A 16,980-nucleotide genomic window follows, 5' to 3' on the forward strand; every position below is an offset into this window, starting at 1 on the left:
GGTGGGCATGACTACCGAAAGGCCCTCTGCCTGGTTCCCTGTAACCTCACTTCTTGCAGTGAGGGAACCACCAGAAGGTCCTTGGAGCTGGACCTCAGTGTTTGGGCTGGACGACGGGGGTGGAGATGCTCCTTGAGGTATACAGCCTTGTTCCAGTATACCTGAAGGAGCATCTCCACCCCTATCGTTCTGTCCAGACACTGAGGTCCAGTGCCGAGGGCCTTTTGGCGGTTCCCTTGCTGCGAAAAGCCAAGTTACAGGGAACCAGGCAGAGGGCCCTCTCAGTAGTGGCGCCCACCCTGTGGAATGCCACCCCATCAGATGTCAAAGAGAAAAACAACTACCAGACTTTTAGAAGATATCTGAAGGCAGCCCTTTTAGGGAAGCTTTTAATGTTTAATAGATTATTGTATTTTAATGTTCAGTTGGAAGCCGCCCAGAGTGGCTGGGGAAACACAGCCAGATGGGCGGGGTACAAATAAATTATTATTATTATTATTATTATTATTATTATTATTATTATTATTATTATTACTACTACTACTACTACAGGTATACACACATCCTGACCCTGCTCTGTTGAATTAACTGCTATAAAGGCTTTATACCTACTGATAAGTGTCGGCTTCTGGGGTCGAAAGGCCAGCTGGCTAGCCCACAGCTGGATCGTCTCCTTCCAGCCTTGCCGCTGCGAAGATCCATCAACCTCTGGCTCTGACATTAATCAGTGACCCAAGCCTCCCAGACGTGAGCACACTATACTTAGCAGTGTAACTGCACAACAGATGAGGCTGAGGCTTGTGAATACATACTATTACATACTATTAACTACGGATTTATTAAACATAAATCAAGACAGAGAGAGAGAGTCTTTCTCGGAGAGAGAGTCAAAAGCAAAAGCAGTAAAGCGGACGTTCGGCTCACAACAGCAAACTGTGCTGGAATGTAAACAGACATGTGACACATAATAATCTCATGTCTGCAACTAAAGGTGGAATGGAAAATCCCAACAATAAGTTGTCAGAAGGCCTTTCGGGATTATTATTTGTTTTTTGTTCTTGAATCCAGCTTGTTTAGATACTGCTGTGGATACTGTATTGCCATTGCTATGGTTTTCAGCTTCTCAATAAGCTGATGGCTGATGGGTGGTTTAGTACTATGTGTACTACAGTGGTACCTCTGGTTACGAACACTTCTGGTTACGAGCTCCGCTAACCCAGAAGTAGCTGCTCCTGGTTGCGAACTTTGCCCCGGGATGTGAGCGGAAATCACGCACCAAAGGCACGCATGCAGCGGGAGATGCCATTAGTGAAAGCGCGCCTCAGGATAAGAACGGTTTCCTGTTATGAACGAACCTCTGGAACAGATTCAGTTCGTAACCAGAGGTACCACTGTAATTGAAACATAATGCTTGCCTACCCCGCTTCCTCTGTCCTCATGTGTAGCCAGGAGGAGCAGTTCTCCTGTGTTTCTCATAACCTTGCTTTGCTGTTGTGACAAACCACAATCTCTGGTCTGCATGCACATCCTGGTTAGATTCAAAACAAGCCAACTTCACACCATGGGTAAAAAAAAAGTACCGTGCTTGTTCAACTCACCAGAGTTTGTGATAAAGTCATGATATGTCTTGACCCTGGAGTCAGATTCCTCCTGCAAGGTGTGTGTGTTTGTGGGTGGGTGGGTGGGTGTGGGTGTGACATGCAGGACCAACCCCAGAAGTGGTTCTGGAAGTTTCCCGACGGCCCAAGGATGTTGCACTATCATCCTCTGACCCAGAGGGTTCCATTGCCAAAGCCCCAATGAGACCAGAGTGTTGCCACTTGCACACACCAGCGCTGTCACTTGCACACACCAGCGCCGTTCCGGATCGCAGTTCGTAACCCGAATAGTTCGTAAACCGAACGCGATGGGCGCCGCCATTTTGCGCATGCGCAAAGCGCGATTTTCGCGCTTTGCGCATGCGCAGATCCCGCGATCGCGCGCGCGCCGCTTCTGCGCACGCGCGCGGGGCGAAAACACTTCCGAGTTTGCGCAGTTCGTAACCCGAACTGTTCGCAAACCGAGGTGGTCGTAACCCGAGGTACGACTGTATTGCATTGGGCTGGGTGCATTTAACTGAAAAGGCACTTTCTACTGTAGCAGTTGCTGGTGCAACTGCTGCTCTTACAGGGCTCATTCTCCGTTTATCTGTCTGCTGAAGCTTTGCTGTCTGTTTGTATTCAGCCTGAACCTGCCCAAAATCTTGCCACAGAGCAGGACAGATCTCTGATTCATACAAAGCAAGAAGTTTGGGATTCCGTGGAAGTGGAAGTAAATGGTTTAGCATTCTGTTCATTGGGAATAGTTTTCAAACTGCTAACTTTCCTTTTTCTTTTTAATACAGCAGTGAAATTGTTCCATAGCATCGGGGGTTTTTTTGGGGGGGGATGCAATCCTAAACTCCGTTGGACTTAAAGGGTTAAGGGGTCCCCTGACCATCAGGTCCAGTCGTGTCCGACTCTGGGGTTGCGGCGCTCATCTCGCTCTATAGGCCGAGGGAGCCGGCGTTTGTCCGCAGACAGCTTCCGGGTCATGTGGCCAGCATGACAAAGCTGCTTCTGGCGAACCAGAGCAGCGCACGGAAACGCCGTTTACCTTCCCATCGGAGCGGTCCCTATTTATCTACTTGCACTTTGATGTGCTTTCGAACTGCTAGGTGGGCAGGAGCAGGGACCGAGCAACGGGAGCTCACCCCGTTGCAGGGATTCGAACCGCCGATCTTCTGATCGGCAAGCCCTAGACTCTGTGGTTTAACCCACAGGACTTAGTGGAAAGTATTTCTGATTAAGCATGCATAAGATTGCTGTTAATCTGATAACTAAACTCTCTTAACATACTGTAAGATGCAGCTGAGTAATTTCCACCACAATGAGCAAAGTGATTAATATGTTTTAATATTGCTCCTTTTTTTCCTCCCCAGACGTGAAAGGACCACCAACCCACAGGCTGTCTTGTGGCCAGTCCCCTGATTCGGAAACTGTAATATGGGAGACCAAGTACTCCATTCTGACCGACAGCCAACTTGTGCTGCTGAACAAGGAGAAGGAGGTGAGAGAAAAACTATGCAAGAACTCCCTTTGTCTTAGCAGCATTGGACCACAATAGCACTTCAATAGCTTCTATTTGCCTTGCATGTGTAGTAGTAGTAATAATAATAATAATAATAATAATAATAATAATAATAATAATAATAATAATAAAATTTATTTATACCCTAACCTCCCCAGCCAAGACCGGGCTCAGGGCGGCTAACACCGGATATAAAACAATTGATTAAAATACAGCTTAAAAACAAGATTAAATACAACATTAAAATGCAGCCTCATTTCAATAGGAACTCAAATCCTTTTACAGTATTCTCATGAAAAGGCTTTTATTCTCATGAATGGAAATAATCAGCCTCCAGGAGGCTTTGTAAATAGCTTTTGAAACTTTCCCTTTTTCTTATAACTTAATGCACTTAATGCAAGGATCCTCAAACTTTTTGAACTCTGGTCTCTTCTAAACTTACCTCATGAGTAGAGTTCCCTGATCACCAGCAGTATCACTCTCTCAGCAGGCTACACAAGGATACAGAATCCTTGTGTAAGCAGTACTGCTGTGCAAGGATATTTGGACTGGGCAGAAGGAGAAAAGTGTCCATATGGTCTCTGCCCCTCTGCAGTGTCTGTATTTAGCATAATGGTTTGGACGGCTGCACCTAGAGTTCCCCATAATATCACACTGTCCCTGTTTCCCTGATTCATCCTGAGGATTGCCCCTCATTTAGAAAATCTCAAATTTAAGGGCTAAACATTGCAGTTCAAGAAGTAAAAAGCTGGGGGGGGGGTTAGCGGGCTCAGAGACTGCTAAACAGAACCATCTGCATTTGATCCTGTATTATGTTCTGGTCTAATTAAGCACTTTTCCATCTTTGCACACTTGAGTCTTCAGCAGATAATTTTGGGTCATGTTCTTGGCTACATTTGCAGCTCATGTGGCCTAACAGTGGACATCTGTTGGACTTCACTACTGTCATGCATGAACTGTTGGTACCTAAAATGTTTCCAGTGTCTCCCTGGACTTTTCAGTTTGCAGGGGTAAGATGTGTAATCATGTACAAACACTTTTTAGAGGAAATTATCTGATATTATAGAATATTCTTATCTTGGAACCACAATGTTCTTCAGAAAAATGATTTTGAAATTCTCAGTTGTGGCTTAGCTAAGTTGTTTGTGGTACTTAAAAGGCCCCAAGTTTTAAACTAGAGGATCATGTAGAATTATATGGGAAATATTTGAATGGCTGCCCATGTTGTTCGAAAACTATAGCCTTCAGAACTGGTTTGTCAGTTGATCAGCTATCACAAAGGAATCTTTTTTTAAAAAAAGTCAGAAGTTTAAACAGCAAAATAATAATCTATTTATTGTCAAGGCGAAATTTGCAAGAGGCTTTAAAACTTTCCTATTTTGAGTTACATTATATCATTGACACAGATGCAAAATAAGAACAGAAAGTCTGGCAAAATCCAGACAAAAGTTTAAAAAAAGAAAGAAAGAGATAGTGGAGGTTTTTTTTCTGACTCTCGTTTACAGGGGCATGGCTGCTTTTCAAAAAGAATATCATTACATTTTCACTTGAAATACCCCAAGAAAAAAACTGCCCACAAGAGTTGTTTACTTAAGTGAATCGGAGAAAAGATTCAACTTGAAAAACATTTTGAACTTCCTTCAGAAAGAATAGGTTTATGTCATGTCTGGTTTCCTTTTTTTTAAAGCACTATGAGCTGCTTGACCTGGGACTCAGTTATACAGCTGCAAATAAAACATTTTAAGTGTGTTTAAAGTGCAATATACAATGTGACTCTAGATGGTGATGGTGAGCCTTAGCACTGGAGAATTCAATGCACTTTTTAAAACACTTTTTAAAAAAAAACATTTGCAGAACATTTTTATATGCATGTAGATTCCACCCTGGTTCCAAATTACAGTATTCTATTAAAACATGGAAGGTGTATGTCCTTTAATATCTAAGCAATTCAAGGAGATGCGTCACTGAATGAAAACAGTATATTTTATCAAATCCAGTTCAAAGCCAATTTGAAGCACCTGCTTCCAGTTTTTAGTTTTTGTCCAGCAATAAATTTCCCTTGCTGTTGAGGTTCACTGGGTGTCTGCATCCCAACAGGTGACAGGATCATGGCAGCCAACCCTTGGAATCCAAGTTGTCCATCAGGCGGGGCTAAGTTGAGCAAAGCGGGTTCCCTAGTGTACAGGTGGTTGCGGCCAGTGGCATATCCTTGGGCTCCTTTGGGGGAAAGAAGAGTGGGATATCAATCAAATGAGCAAGCAGTGTAAGTTGGGCATCACCCCAAAACCATGTTGATATTATGAAGCACGAGCCTTTCAAAGAGGGAGTTGAGATGGATGGGAGCAGGCAGAGATGATGATGATGATTGTTGTTGTTGTTGTATTACAAAGCACTTAAACATGGAGAAACCTTTAATTAATTCAATTATTCAGTTTCACCAGAATTCTGTTCCTTCTCTTTGGCTCTCAAAGCTACAGGCAATGTGCATGTTTTTATAGCTGTATAAAACAGCCTCCATTCACATTCCCTTTCATGTAAGTTTTGCCTCTAATGTCCAGTGATTGCCATGTGCACGTTGCTGTTTCTTTGTGTTTATGGGTGTTTGAAAAATCTGTACAGCAACATTAAAATGGATTTTTTTCACGTCTATCAATATTTATGAATAAAGGTGAGCTGAATGGCTCCAGTGGATTTCAGCAGATGAAGAGAAGTTGAGCTTGATGGCCGAATGTTTTTCAATGTTGTTAGATGGATAAGTGCTTCAAGAGCTGTTTGTAGTCCTCTTTGGGGTCATCTGTAGAGGTTAAGTATATACTTTGTGACAGCTGTTTTCTAATTCTACAGTTGTGATGAGGAAGGAGAGGGAGAAGACAGTATTATGGTGATTTGATCCGCAGGGGTTCACTGGGTGCATTATTCATAGGTGTTAAAGAACCTGCATCTAAGCAAGTGCTTGTAGCATTTTAACATCATCATGATTTCTGAGTGTTACATTCTTTCAGAGGATCATTGGCCTTCTTCATCCATTGCAGCAAAAAACAACAAAGTCCCACTTTGCATGTAATGCTAAACCAACCACAACTTAGTGCAAACAAGCAAAAGTGTGGACTTCCAGAGAGGAGATTGTGGCCAGTTAGTTCCCTCTCCAGTTGTTTTTCTGTTGGGCTGAGCTAAGCCATAGTTTGTCCTTTGTCAGTGGTAAGGACCTAACAGAAGCAGAAGACATCAAGAAGAGGTGGCAAGAATACACATAGGAATTATACCAGAAAAATAGGGATGTCTCAGACACCTCAGACAGTGTGGTTGCTGACCTTGAGCCAGAAATCCTGGAGAGTGAAGTCAAATGGGCCTTAGAAAGCACTGCTAATAACTAGGCCAGTGGAAGTGATGATATTCCAGCTGAACTATTTAAAATTTTAAAAGATGATGCTGTTGAGGTGCTACGCTCAATATGCCAGCAAGTTTGGAAAACCCAGCAGTGGCCAGAGGATTGGAGAAGATCAGTCTACAGCCCAGTCCCAACGAAGGGCAGTGCCAAAGAATGCTCCAACTACCGCACAATTGCGCTCACTTCACATGCTAGCAAGGTTATACTTAAAATTCTACAAGGTAGGTTTAAGCAGTATGTGGACCAAGTACTCCTGGAAGTACAAGCTGGATTTCGAAGGGACAGAGAAACCAGAGACCAAATTGCAAACATGTGCTGGATTATGGAGAAAACCAGAGAGTTCCAGAAAAACATCTACTTCTGCTTCATTGACTACACAAAAGCCTTTGACTGTGGGGACCACAGCAAACTATGGGGAGATTCTTAAAGAAATGGGAGGGCCTGACCACCTTATCTGTCTCCTGAGAAATCTCTATGTGGTACAAGAAGCAACAGTTAGAACAACTGATTGGTTCAAAATTGGGAATGGAGTACAACAAGGCTGTATATTGTCTCCCTGCTTATGCAGAATACATCATGCGAAATGCTGGACTGGATGAATCCCAAGCCGGAATTAAGATTGCCATAAGAAATATAAACAACCTCAGATATGCAGATGACACAACTTTGATGGCAGAAAGTGAGGATGAATTAAAGAACCTTTTAATGAAGGTGAAACAGGGACGCGGGTGGCACTGTTGGTTAAACCTAGGGCTTGTCGATCAGAAGGTTGGCGGTTCGAATCCCCGTGACGGGGTGAGCTCCCATTGCTCAGTCCCAGCTCCTGCCAACCCAGCAGTTCGAAAGCACAGTTCGAAAGAAAGTAAGTAGATAAATAGGTACCACTACAGTGGGAAGGTAAACAGCATTTCCGTGTGCTGCTCTGGTTCACCAGAAGTGGCTTTGTCATGTACGCCAGCGCCCTCGGCCAATAACGCGAGATGAGTGCTGCAACCCCAGAGTCGGTCACGACTGGACCTAATGGTCAGGGGTCCCTTTACCTTTACCTAATAAAGGTAAAAGAGGAGAGCGCAAAATATGGTCTGAAGCTCAACATAAAAAAAAAACAACCTAAGATCATGGCCACTGGTCCCATCACATCCTAGCAAATAGATGGGGAAGAAATAGAGGCAGTGACAGATGATCACTGCAGATGGTGACAGCAGCCACAAAATTAAAAGACACCTGCTTCTTGGGAGAAAAGCGATGACAAACCTAGACAGCATCTTAAAAAGCAGAGACATCACCTTGCTGACAAAAATCCATATAGTTAAAGCTATAGTTTTCCCAGTAGTGATGTATTGAAGTGAGAGCTGGACCATGAAGAAGACCTGAATTGATGCTTTTGAATTATGGTGCTGGAGGAGACTCTTGAGCAGGGGGTCAGCAAACTTTTTCAGCCGGGGGCCGGTCCACTGTCCCTCAGACCTTGTGGGGGGCCAGGCTATATTTTGAAAAAAGAAAAAAAAGAACGAATTCCTATGCCCCACAAATAACCCAGAGATGCATTTTAAATAAAAGCACACATTCTACTCATGTGAAAACACCAGGCAGGCCCCACAAATAACCCAGAGATGCATTTTAAATAAAAGCACACATTCTACTCATGTAAAAACATGCTTATTCCCGGACCGTCTGTGGGCCCAATTGAGAAGGCGATTGGGCCGCTTCCGGCCCACGGGCCTTAGGTTGCCTACCCCTGTTCTTGAGAGTCCCATGGACTGCAAGAAGATCAAACCTATCCATTCTGAAGGAAATCAGCCCTGAGTGCTCACTGGAAGGACAGATCCTGAAGCTGAGGCTCCAATACTTTGGCCACCTCATGAGAAGAGAAGACTCCCTGGAAAAGACCCTGATTTTGGGAAATATGAAGGGCACAAGGAGAAGAGGATGACAGAGGATGAGATGGTTGGACAGTGTTCTTGAAGCCACCAACATGAGTTTGACCAAACTGCGGGAGGCAGTGGAAGACAGGAGTGCCTGGCATGCTCTGGTCCATGATGGGGTCACGAAGAGTTGGACACGACTAAACGACAACAACAACAAAAGCCATAGTTTGGCCTAGTGCGTCGTCTGAACCCAGGCTCCTGATGTAGCTCTCTCCAGACAAACCACAAACAGTAAACCATGGGGCAAACCTTGCTTGTCAATTGTCTGGGGAGAGCTAAAATCACAAGTCCGGGTGCAGATGACACACTCAGTGAAACCGTGACCTAGCTTTTATGGCGGAATGAGGAACCATTGCCCCTCCAGATGTTGCTGAACTACATTTCCCTTCATCCTTGGCCATTGGCTGTGGCAGCTGGGGCTGATGGGAGTTGTTGTTCAGCAACATCTAGAAAGCCAAAGGCTTTCCACCCTTGACTTGCAGCAATGCTAGGAAGCATCTAGCCTGCAGCCAATCTTGGCCAGCCTGTTTCCTACTGAGAATAGGCACACACCACCAAAGGAAGCAGCCCCCTTTGCCCCAGATGGTCTAGGCCAGGCACCCCCAAACTGCGGCCCTCCAGATGTTTTGGCCTACAACTCCCATGATCCCTAGCTAACAGGACCAGTGGTTGGGGAAGATGGGAATTGTAGTCCAAAACATCTGGAGGGCTGAAGTCTGGGGATGCCTGGTCTAGGCAATTGAAAGCAGAGGCTGCTCTTCTCCCCAGCTGATGATTGTGAGGAAAGGGTCTGCGGTACTTACTTTGGTTGTGCATGCCTGTCCCCTGCTGGGAACAGGTGTGCATTGCCAATGCATCAGGATTTAACTCCTGTTTGACAGCTGAAGAGTGAAGGTTAAACCCAGCCAGGAACATGCATTCTCAGCCCCAAGAATAAGCCTGTTTTTAACACACACCCAGGGGAAATAAGCGCCTTCCTAGCCATATGCTCGGCACTTCCACAACCACCTTGTGCTACAGTTCCCAACCAAGGCTACCCACATGTAAAATGTGGCGCATCCTGATAAGGATCTGGCCCATGGAGCCAGAAAGCTTCCTCACCCCTGACCTAAAGTATTCAACTGAAGAAAATGCTGTGTTGCCCTTGCTTTCATGGCAATTCACTTAAAAATGCAGGCAACCCACCACCCCCCAATGTCCCAAACTTAGTCTGGAATTTTTGGTCAGTTGGTCAATCTAGTAATTACCATGCAGGACTGCAGGTGAGTTGAGAGACCCCTAATTTTTAATTACACAGTCTCATGCTGGAAGATAACCGCAGGACTTGTGTAGCACAATGGCTGAGGGTCTAAGCCAGGCTTCCTCAACCTTGGCCCTCCAGATGTTTTGAGACTACAATTCCCATCATCCCTGACCACTGGTCCTGCTAGCTAGGGATCATGGGAGTTGTAGGCCAAAAACATCTGGAGGGCCGAGGGTGAGGAAGGCTAAACTCAAGAGCTATGGACTCCCTGGGCTGCCTTAGACAAGCTAACTTTCCCTCAGACCCACCCGCCCTATAATGTTATAAATGTGTAAACCACTTTGAGTATTCAGAAGCAGCATATAAATGTTAAGGCATTGATTTGCCACAACTGAATATTTTTTTGGTCTGTCTTTCAGGTATAGGTAAATGTTATGAGTTGGCATAAGCATGCACAGTTTGAACCCACCCCCACAGTTTATGGTTGCTCACGGTGCTTTCTCACATCACATTTTAAACGTTCAGCTGCTTAAATACAACAAAATCATCTTCTCTCATAGCATAGTAGAGATAAGATATGATTATGTTCAGTGTGGTGTCTTGTGTTCTATGTAACGAAAAATAATCTGAGAAAGTTGCTTAAGCACAGAGATGCTCATCCTTCCTACATGCGGGAGAGGGGGAAAGGACATTTTTTTAAGTGGGCAGAATTGTGAATATAATTACTTTCAAAACACTGGGAAGTTTCTTTAAAACTTGGGTGATATAACTGGGTGTTTGTTTCATCTACTGTGCCAGAAGGATGTGAATAGTATCCAGGTCCTTTTGTTAGAAGTGCTAGAATGTGATGGGTAATTATCAGCTGAAGACTTTGCTAGGGTATGATAAATTCTTCTGAGGTTTATGGGCCTTTCCTGACAAAATGCTTTTATTTTTGTGCAGATGTTACTCAATAGTTGCATGAGATCTGAATGCCTCTTTTTGCAAGGTGGCACTTCTGTTGCCAGGGCATTGCATTATCCCAGCACTCAGACAATGACTTATTGTTAGGAAAATGCCCTTTCTACCAACACCCTGCTCTAGTTGTTGCTGTACAGCAAGTAAATATGGTACTTGGAATGAGTATTGGGTGTGACTGGAGCCTATTGGATAGTGTCCATTACATCACTGTTTTTACAAGTTGTACTGTACTCCCCCCCCCCTTTAGATCATAGCTGCCAAGTCTCCCATATTCCCCGGGAAACCCCCGTTTTTCCAGCTGTCCCCAGCCGAAAAAACGGATTTTTTTTGTTTCCCCCCGGTTTATTCTGGTGCGGCGGCCATTTTGGAACTGGGCGGAGCATGCTCAGAAGCAACTTTTGATGCTGCTTTGCCCAGTTCCAAAATGGCTGCAGCACGACTTCTGGTGCGGTGGCCATTTTGGAATAGGGCAGAGCAGCATCAAAAGTCGCTTCTGAGCATGCTCCGCCCAGTTCCAAAATGGCAGCAGCGCTACTTTTGGTCTGCTACTTCCGGTCCAGTCCCTTATTTCTCGGGCCAGAACTTGGCAGGTATGCTTTAGATCCCTCCCAGTTGGGATCCTTTAAGAAAAATTACTAATTCTGTTCTTTAACTTACCATATTTAGAGACTAAACTTTATCGTGCTATGCCACTCAAGGGCAGAAGGGATGTCATTCTTTTTTAAATCAGTCTTTGTTTTTTATTTATGTACGCAACTACAGCAGCTCAGATTTTGTTAGCCCAAAAGTGGAAGGTCAGAGGAGTGGCAGCTTAAAATGTTAGAATATGCAGGCATAACTAGCAGAATGAGAGAGCAAGAAGATCAAGTATATAAAAAAGAGTGGAATTTTTGTGTGGAATATTTGGAAAATAATTGTAAGCAAGTGAAAACACTAGCAGGATTAAGGTGAATTCAACAGTATAACATATAATAAAGAGATATAATGGGGAAACTAAATTAAATGGATTTTGTTAGAATATGCAGAAATTATGGGGAAATTCAAAGAACCATGTAAGGGGAAGGAGGGAAGTCGGTGAATGTATGATTATAATGGTGGATATTCAATGATGGAAATGTATATTTGAAAATTTCAATAAAAATAGATCAGTCGGTTTGTTATGTCAGCATTTCTGCCCTTTCTACAAGAAGCTCAGAGCAGGAATTAAACTCATGTCCCTGGGAGATAGGTTTGGCTGGGAGAGACTAACTTGCCCTGAAGCTCCAGAGCAGGATCTGCCATATCTCATCCCTGCACTCTAGCACATTATATCATACCGGCAATAAAACTAGCACTAAGTGTAGTTCTGAAGGTAAGATCGGAATATTTCTGCCACCTAGAAAGAGCATATCACTTACAAACCAGGGAATCCTGAAAAGGAGTTGATATATGGTGCTGATAATGTCAAGATGGCAAGTTTGATCTCCTATGGGACAATTGCATATTCATGCATTTCAAGGTATTAGACTAGATCATCCTATGGGTCCCTTCTAACTCTACAATTCTATGCTTTATCTTCTAAACCATGGGTAGGCAAACTAGGGGCTGGATCCGGCCCAATCGCCTTATAAATCTGACACGCGGACGGTCCGGGAATCAGCATGTTTTTACATGAGTAGAATGTGTCCTTTTATTTAAAATGCATCTCTGGGTTATTTGTGGGGCGTAAGAATTTGTTCTTTTTTTTTCCCTCCAAAATATAGTCCAGCCCCCCACAAGGTCTGAGGAATGGTGGACCGGCCCACGACTGAAAAAGTTTGCTGACCTCTGTTCTAAACCATTTGCCGAGGATTTGTCGAGAATTACTTCTGGCACATACAGGTGGAACTCGGAACATGAGAATATCATTGAAAAGTACATTTATTTCAGTAATGCAACTTTTTATTTTAATTTTAATTTTTACACATGCTTTCTTTTGGAAATTCCACAGTAATAAAACAAATAGTTACAATAATACAAAAATAAACATCGCTATTACATTTCATTAATTACATTCCATTTATAATTGACCCAACTAACGACAAATAATTACAATTACAACAAATAAAGGCTTGACATATCTTGCTTTGCATGTCATGCATCTATCTCATATATTGGTTTCACTTTTTAAGTTGCGTTACTGAAATAAATGCACTTTTCAACGATATTCTAATTTTCCAAGTTTCACATGTATAGCCAAAGCAAACTTACCTGTAGATCAGAATAGCAGAAAGGCCAGTTCTCTTCTCAAAACACGTGCAGCTGTTCTATGGCCAAGTTATTCCCCTTTCCAGCCAAGTTATCCCTCTTTGTCTCCCATCAGCATGTTACAAAAAGGCTTGGACCACTCTACTTCAAGAGGTTGACAGTTAAAAACTTAGGTCACTAGAGAGGAATAGGTAAGAGGGGGTTATTGGTAAGCAATAAGCCATACAGGGTTCACTGGCCATCCAGTTACTATTCAGATATATAAGGGGACGATGGACTTCTGCATTAAATTTTCCAGAGGGAGCATAAAGCAGGCAGTGGCCAAGCCCCAACTTCCACCAGCCCTGCTCCATACCCTCCTTGAGTGCTTTTGCCTGGCTCGGCTATGTCCTTAAACAGTGTGATAATGTCGGGGGTAAGTGGGTGCTTGTGCGTGTGGACAAGGGTTTTGCATCCTTTGCTCCACCTTCTTTTCCCTCTGGCCACACCCATGTTTGGCTCAGGTTCCACCCACCACTGGCTGAGAAGCATTGCGGCCCTTGGGCTGAGAAACGTTTCCCACACCGGGCATAAAGAGGCTGATGCCTCATCCATATAATGCCTAAAAAGAAACTTTAGAAATGAAAAAGGAATCTAGCCACAATAACTTGCAAAAATATTGAGAACATACACGAATATGAGAAACTTTATATATATCTATCTAGATGTGTCTGGATAGAGAGACAGTATGCCGAGTTCTAGTCATATCTTAAAAGGTAATTGCAGACACGGTCATGATAGTGTTCCGCTGGAAAGGAAATATCAGCAAAAACTCCAAGTGCAGGGGATGAATAATTGACAGGGCCAAGTAGATTTTCTGTTCTGGGCAACCAGAACCGCTCCATCAGCTGGCTTGGAGCTTCTTGGAGGATGAAGTCTCCCTTCTTGTAAACAGAAACTTAAGAGCAAGGCATGCTTGTGCTGACAGTAGAGGATTGATGAGAAGGAAGATGGGCAAGCAGGGATACTGCATAATTTAGACGTGCTACTCCTGGTTTTTGACCTTGCAGATCTTGGTTTTACAAATACTTGGCCCGATGAAATTTGCTGTCCAAATCTTTCTTAGTGCATTGCGTACATGATTTGTTCCAATGCCTAAAGGAGGAAGAGTGGACATCATTTTTATTCCCCCCCCCCAAAAAAAAAACACTGAGCTTGTAGACACATAACTATGCTTGTAGGACTCCATCACTAAGGAACTGGAGGACAATCCTAGGTGCTGGGCAGAAAGCTGAGCTGAAAGTGTGAATTTCAATCTAGACAACTGCAACTAATGTGAGAGAACATGTAACAAAATAAATCCATATATGTCAACATGTTGGTGGTGGTTGTGTGTCCTTGGCTGAGCATCGGTCCCCATTTCCCACCCACCCCAAATTACGATATGCCTGTTGCAGTTTCTTTTCTCTGCTTTCACACTAGCTCTTTGTTAGCAGAAAGTACACTTGGGGCAATTTATAACTCTGTCACAAGAGAGACCCTCCCTTGGTCAGAGACACAAGGTCCCAGATTTCAGCCCTGGCATTGGGATGTTTTTACCCACAGGGTGGCTTATACCTGCCTATTTCAATTTTTTTAATATATTCAATTTGTAGCGGGAGCTCAAGGAACCCTGGGGGCATTGGAGAAAGTTGGGAAAGTTTTTGCAAGACACAGTTGGAAACGATAACTTGATGCATTGCACATCTGACAAAGTAAACTTTGCTCCACAAAAGTTTGTGCTGTGATAAAATGTGTTCGTCTTTATGCTGCCCCAATTCCCTTTTTGTTTTTGCTGCAGCAGAGAAATACAGGATTTCTTTGGACCTTTAAATTGCATTGTCCGTGGAACTGTGATGCTTGCATCCTTTTGCCGTGCACGGTTTCAGATTAAAACTAGATTGCAGATGTGTCCAGATATCATAAATAGCCCTCAGTTTTGCCAACCAGTGCTATGGAATCGAGACATTTCTGGGCAGGAAACGTTCTTGATTGTTTCTAGCAATTTATGTTGGGGGGAAAAAGAATTTTATAACCTGCCTGTTTCTTTTTCATGTGCAGATGGCTGTCGAAGGAGGGCAGGAACAGGGACTGGAGCCTTCCAAAGGGCGTTGCCTGCGGCGCACCGTGAGTGTTCCTTCGGAGGGTCAATTTCCTGACTATCCACCAGAGGGAGCTACTAAGCTTGGTAAGCTATACAAGTAGAACAAGCAATGACACTGTCAATTAATGTTGGGCAGCTCCATCATTCCAAAGTGTTCGTATTTATCTGAATCAACGAAGTTTCTCTTACATTATACAGCGCCGGCACAACCGTTTGCTCTTGAAGCTACTGAAGAATCCTGGAATTTAAAACTGTTTATCCCAATAGCATGGTATCTTCTATGGGCAGTTTAAAGTGACTCCAATTACTTGTGTGAGCGCTCTAGTTTTGATTTCATTTTTATTTGAGCCCTTGGCGCTTGCAAGCAATAAACCGAAACCTGTGCTTTGTTCTGAGATTTTCACTGTTTTGTCATAGCACCCCCCCACTCAGTTTAACATAAAAAGTTTTAATAAGAGTCTTTTGGGAATCAGTTTATGATAAAATCATACTTTTTCTGCAGAGGAGGGGGGTGCTGTCCCCCTTGAGAAGCGCTGAAGGGAATGGGGAGAGCTAAGAAGCAAGCGCTTGGTGTGGCCAGAAGTCCCCAAGGCTTGTCTCGTCGCAAGAGTCTCATTCTCTCTGTCTTTGAGGGAGTTGGTGTCTTAAGTTCCAGAGCTCTGGTTTCAAGCATCATATGTTTTATCACTGGCAAGCCAAACTTGACATGATGGAAGCGCTCATGTCTGGCTTGTTCATTCTCATGCCTGTGTTCCTTCATTGCCTACAGACAAGGGCCAAATGGAGCCCAGTGGTGGGGGACGGCAGTTGCATTTGTTTGTTCCCAGGTTTGTCCCATTTATGTACAGAGTGAGCAGACCCCTGTTTTTTAGCAGCAAGTTTTGTGCCTGGGTTGAGGGGAGATTTATCCCAGAAGCTGCCCCGAAAGACAAGGTAGTCACTTGTTAAATAAATAAAGCAACAAGCCTGCCTTACCTTGCCACACTCTATAGCAGGCATCCCCAAACTGCAGCCCTCCAGATGTCTTGGCCTACAACTCCCATGATCCCTAGCTAACAGGACCGGTGGTCAGGGATGATGGGAATTGTAGTCCAAAACATCTGGAGGGCCGAAGTTTGGGGATGCCTGCTCTATCGCTTTGGGTCCAAAGCAAGACATAAGCTGGGCTGGCGTGAGAACTACCCGAATATAATGGCAGAGGAGGGCACACTTTGAGTTTAAATACCAGATGCCACCACTGGCTGTGTCAAATGGGATGGGGCAAAGGCATCGTCCATTGTGTCTTGTTTGGCCCTTGGAGGCTGGTCACCTAAGGGAGGCCTCTCACCTGTTAGCTGACAGATACAGGTGTATATATGCCACACCTGCATGGTCTACCTCTGGCTTCTCACACGAGGACTCTTTGTTGCTCTTTGCTGAAATGACATCACTGAGTGACTCACTTGAAAAGAGCTCAAATATATATATTTAAAGGACACTCTGATCTTTTGGCAGCAGCACAGAGATTAGCGACTTCCTGTTGATGGGAAGAATGCATAAGAGGCTGTTTGTCAGTTTTGCTCGTCCATCTTTAATCAGCAAATTATGTGGCTAACAAACTGTACTTGTGGCTTAGTGATTTAGCATTTTGCAATTACAGTCATAATGACACTACTTCTGAAGCACCTGCCTTGTGTTTCTCAACAAGGTACTGATCCCGAAGCATTTTCAGAGACGTAAGTCGGTATTGTTAGGAGAAAGAAATGCTGTCTTGGCTTTCAAGGGAGATGGGAAATGACAAGAGACACAGCAATGCACCTTAACAAGCGAGACACATTGCTAAACCGGCAAATGAAATTAGGACTCAAGGGCATTTGATTGTACCTCTTCTACCTCACAAATTAGTTGATTGAAATGGAGGGTGGGCAGCCATTGTTCTCAGTGAATTGTACCCAAAGCATACCAGGAGACATTTATATTTCTATAGCCCATGGATTCCGAGGGCAATGTAACCCGCCTGGAGGCT

General features: G+C 43.9%; 1 protein-coding gene across 6 annotated transcripts in view; it reads left to right on the top strand.

Moving 5' to 3' along the window:
* The window catches only part of RASAL2 (RAS protein activator like 2), a 215,597-nt gene that overhangs the window by 87,258 nt on the left and 111,359 nt on the right, over nucleotides 1-16,980 (top strand). For all 6 annotated transcript variants that reach the window (XM_088673678.1, XM_088673679.1, XM_035121311.3 and 3 more), the window contains exons 2-3: nucleotides 2,960-3,087; nucleotides 14,933-15,059. In XM_088673678.1, the coding sequence (XP_088529804.1) occupies nucleotides 2,960-3,087; nucleotides 14,933-15,059 (255 nt within the window). The remainder of the gene's footprint in view (nucleotides 1-2,959; nucleotides 3,088-14,932; nucleotides 15,060-16,980) is intronic.

This window comes from Zootoca vivipara, chromosome 7, assembly GCF_965207765.1.
Source record: "Zootoca vivipara chromosome 7, rZooViv2.hap1.1, whole genome shotgun sequence".
In the NCBI taxonomy this organism is placed as follows: Eukaryota; Metazoa; Chordata; class Lepidosauria; order Squamata; family Lacertidae; genus Zootoca; species Zootoca vivipara.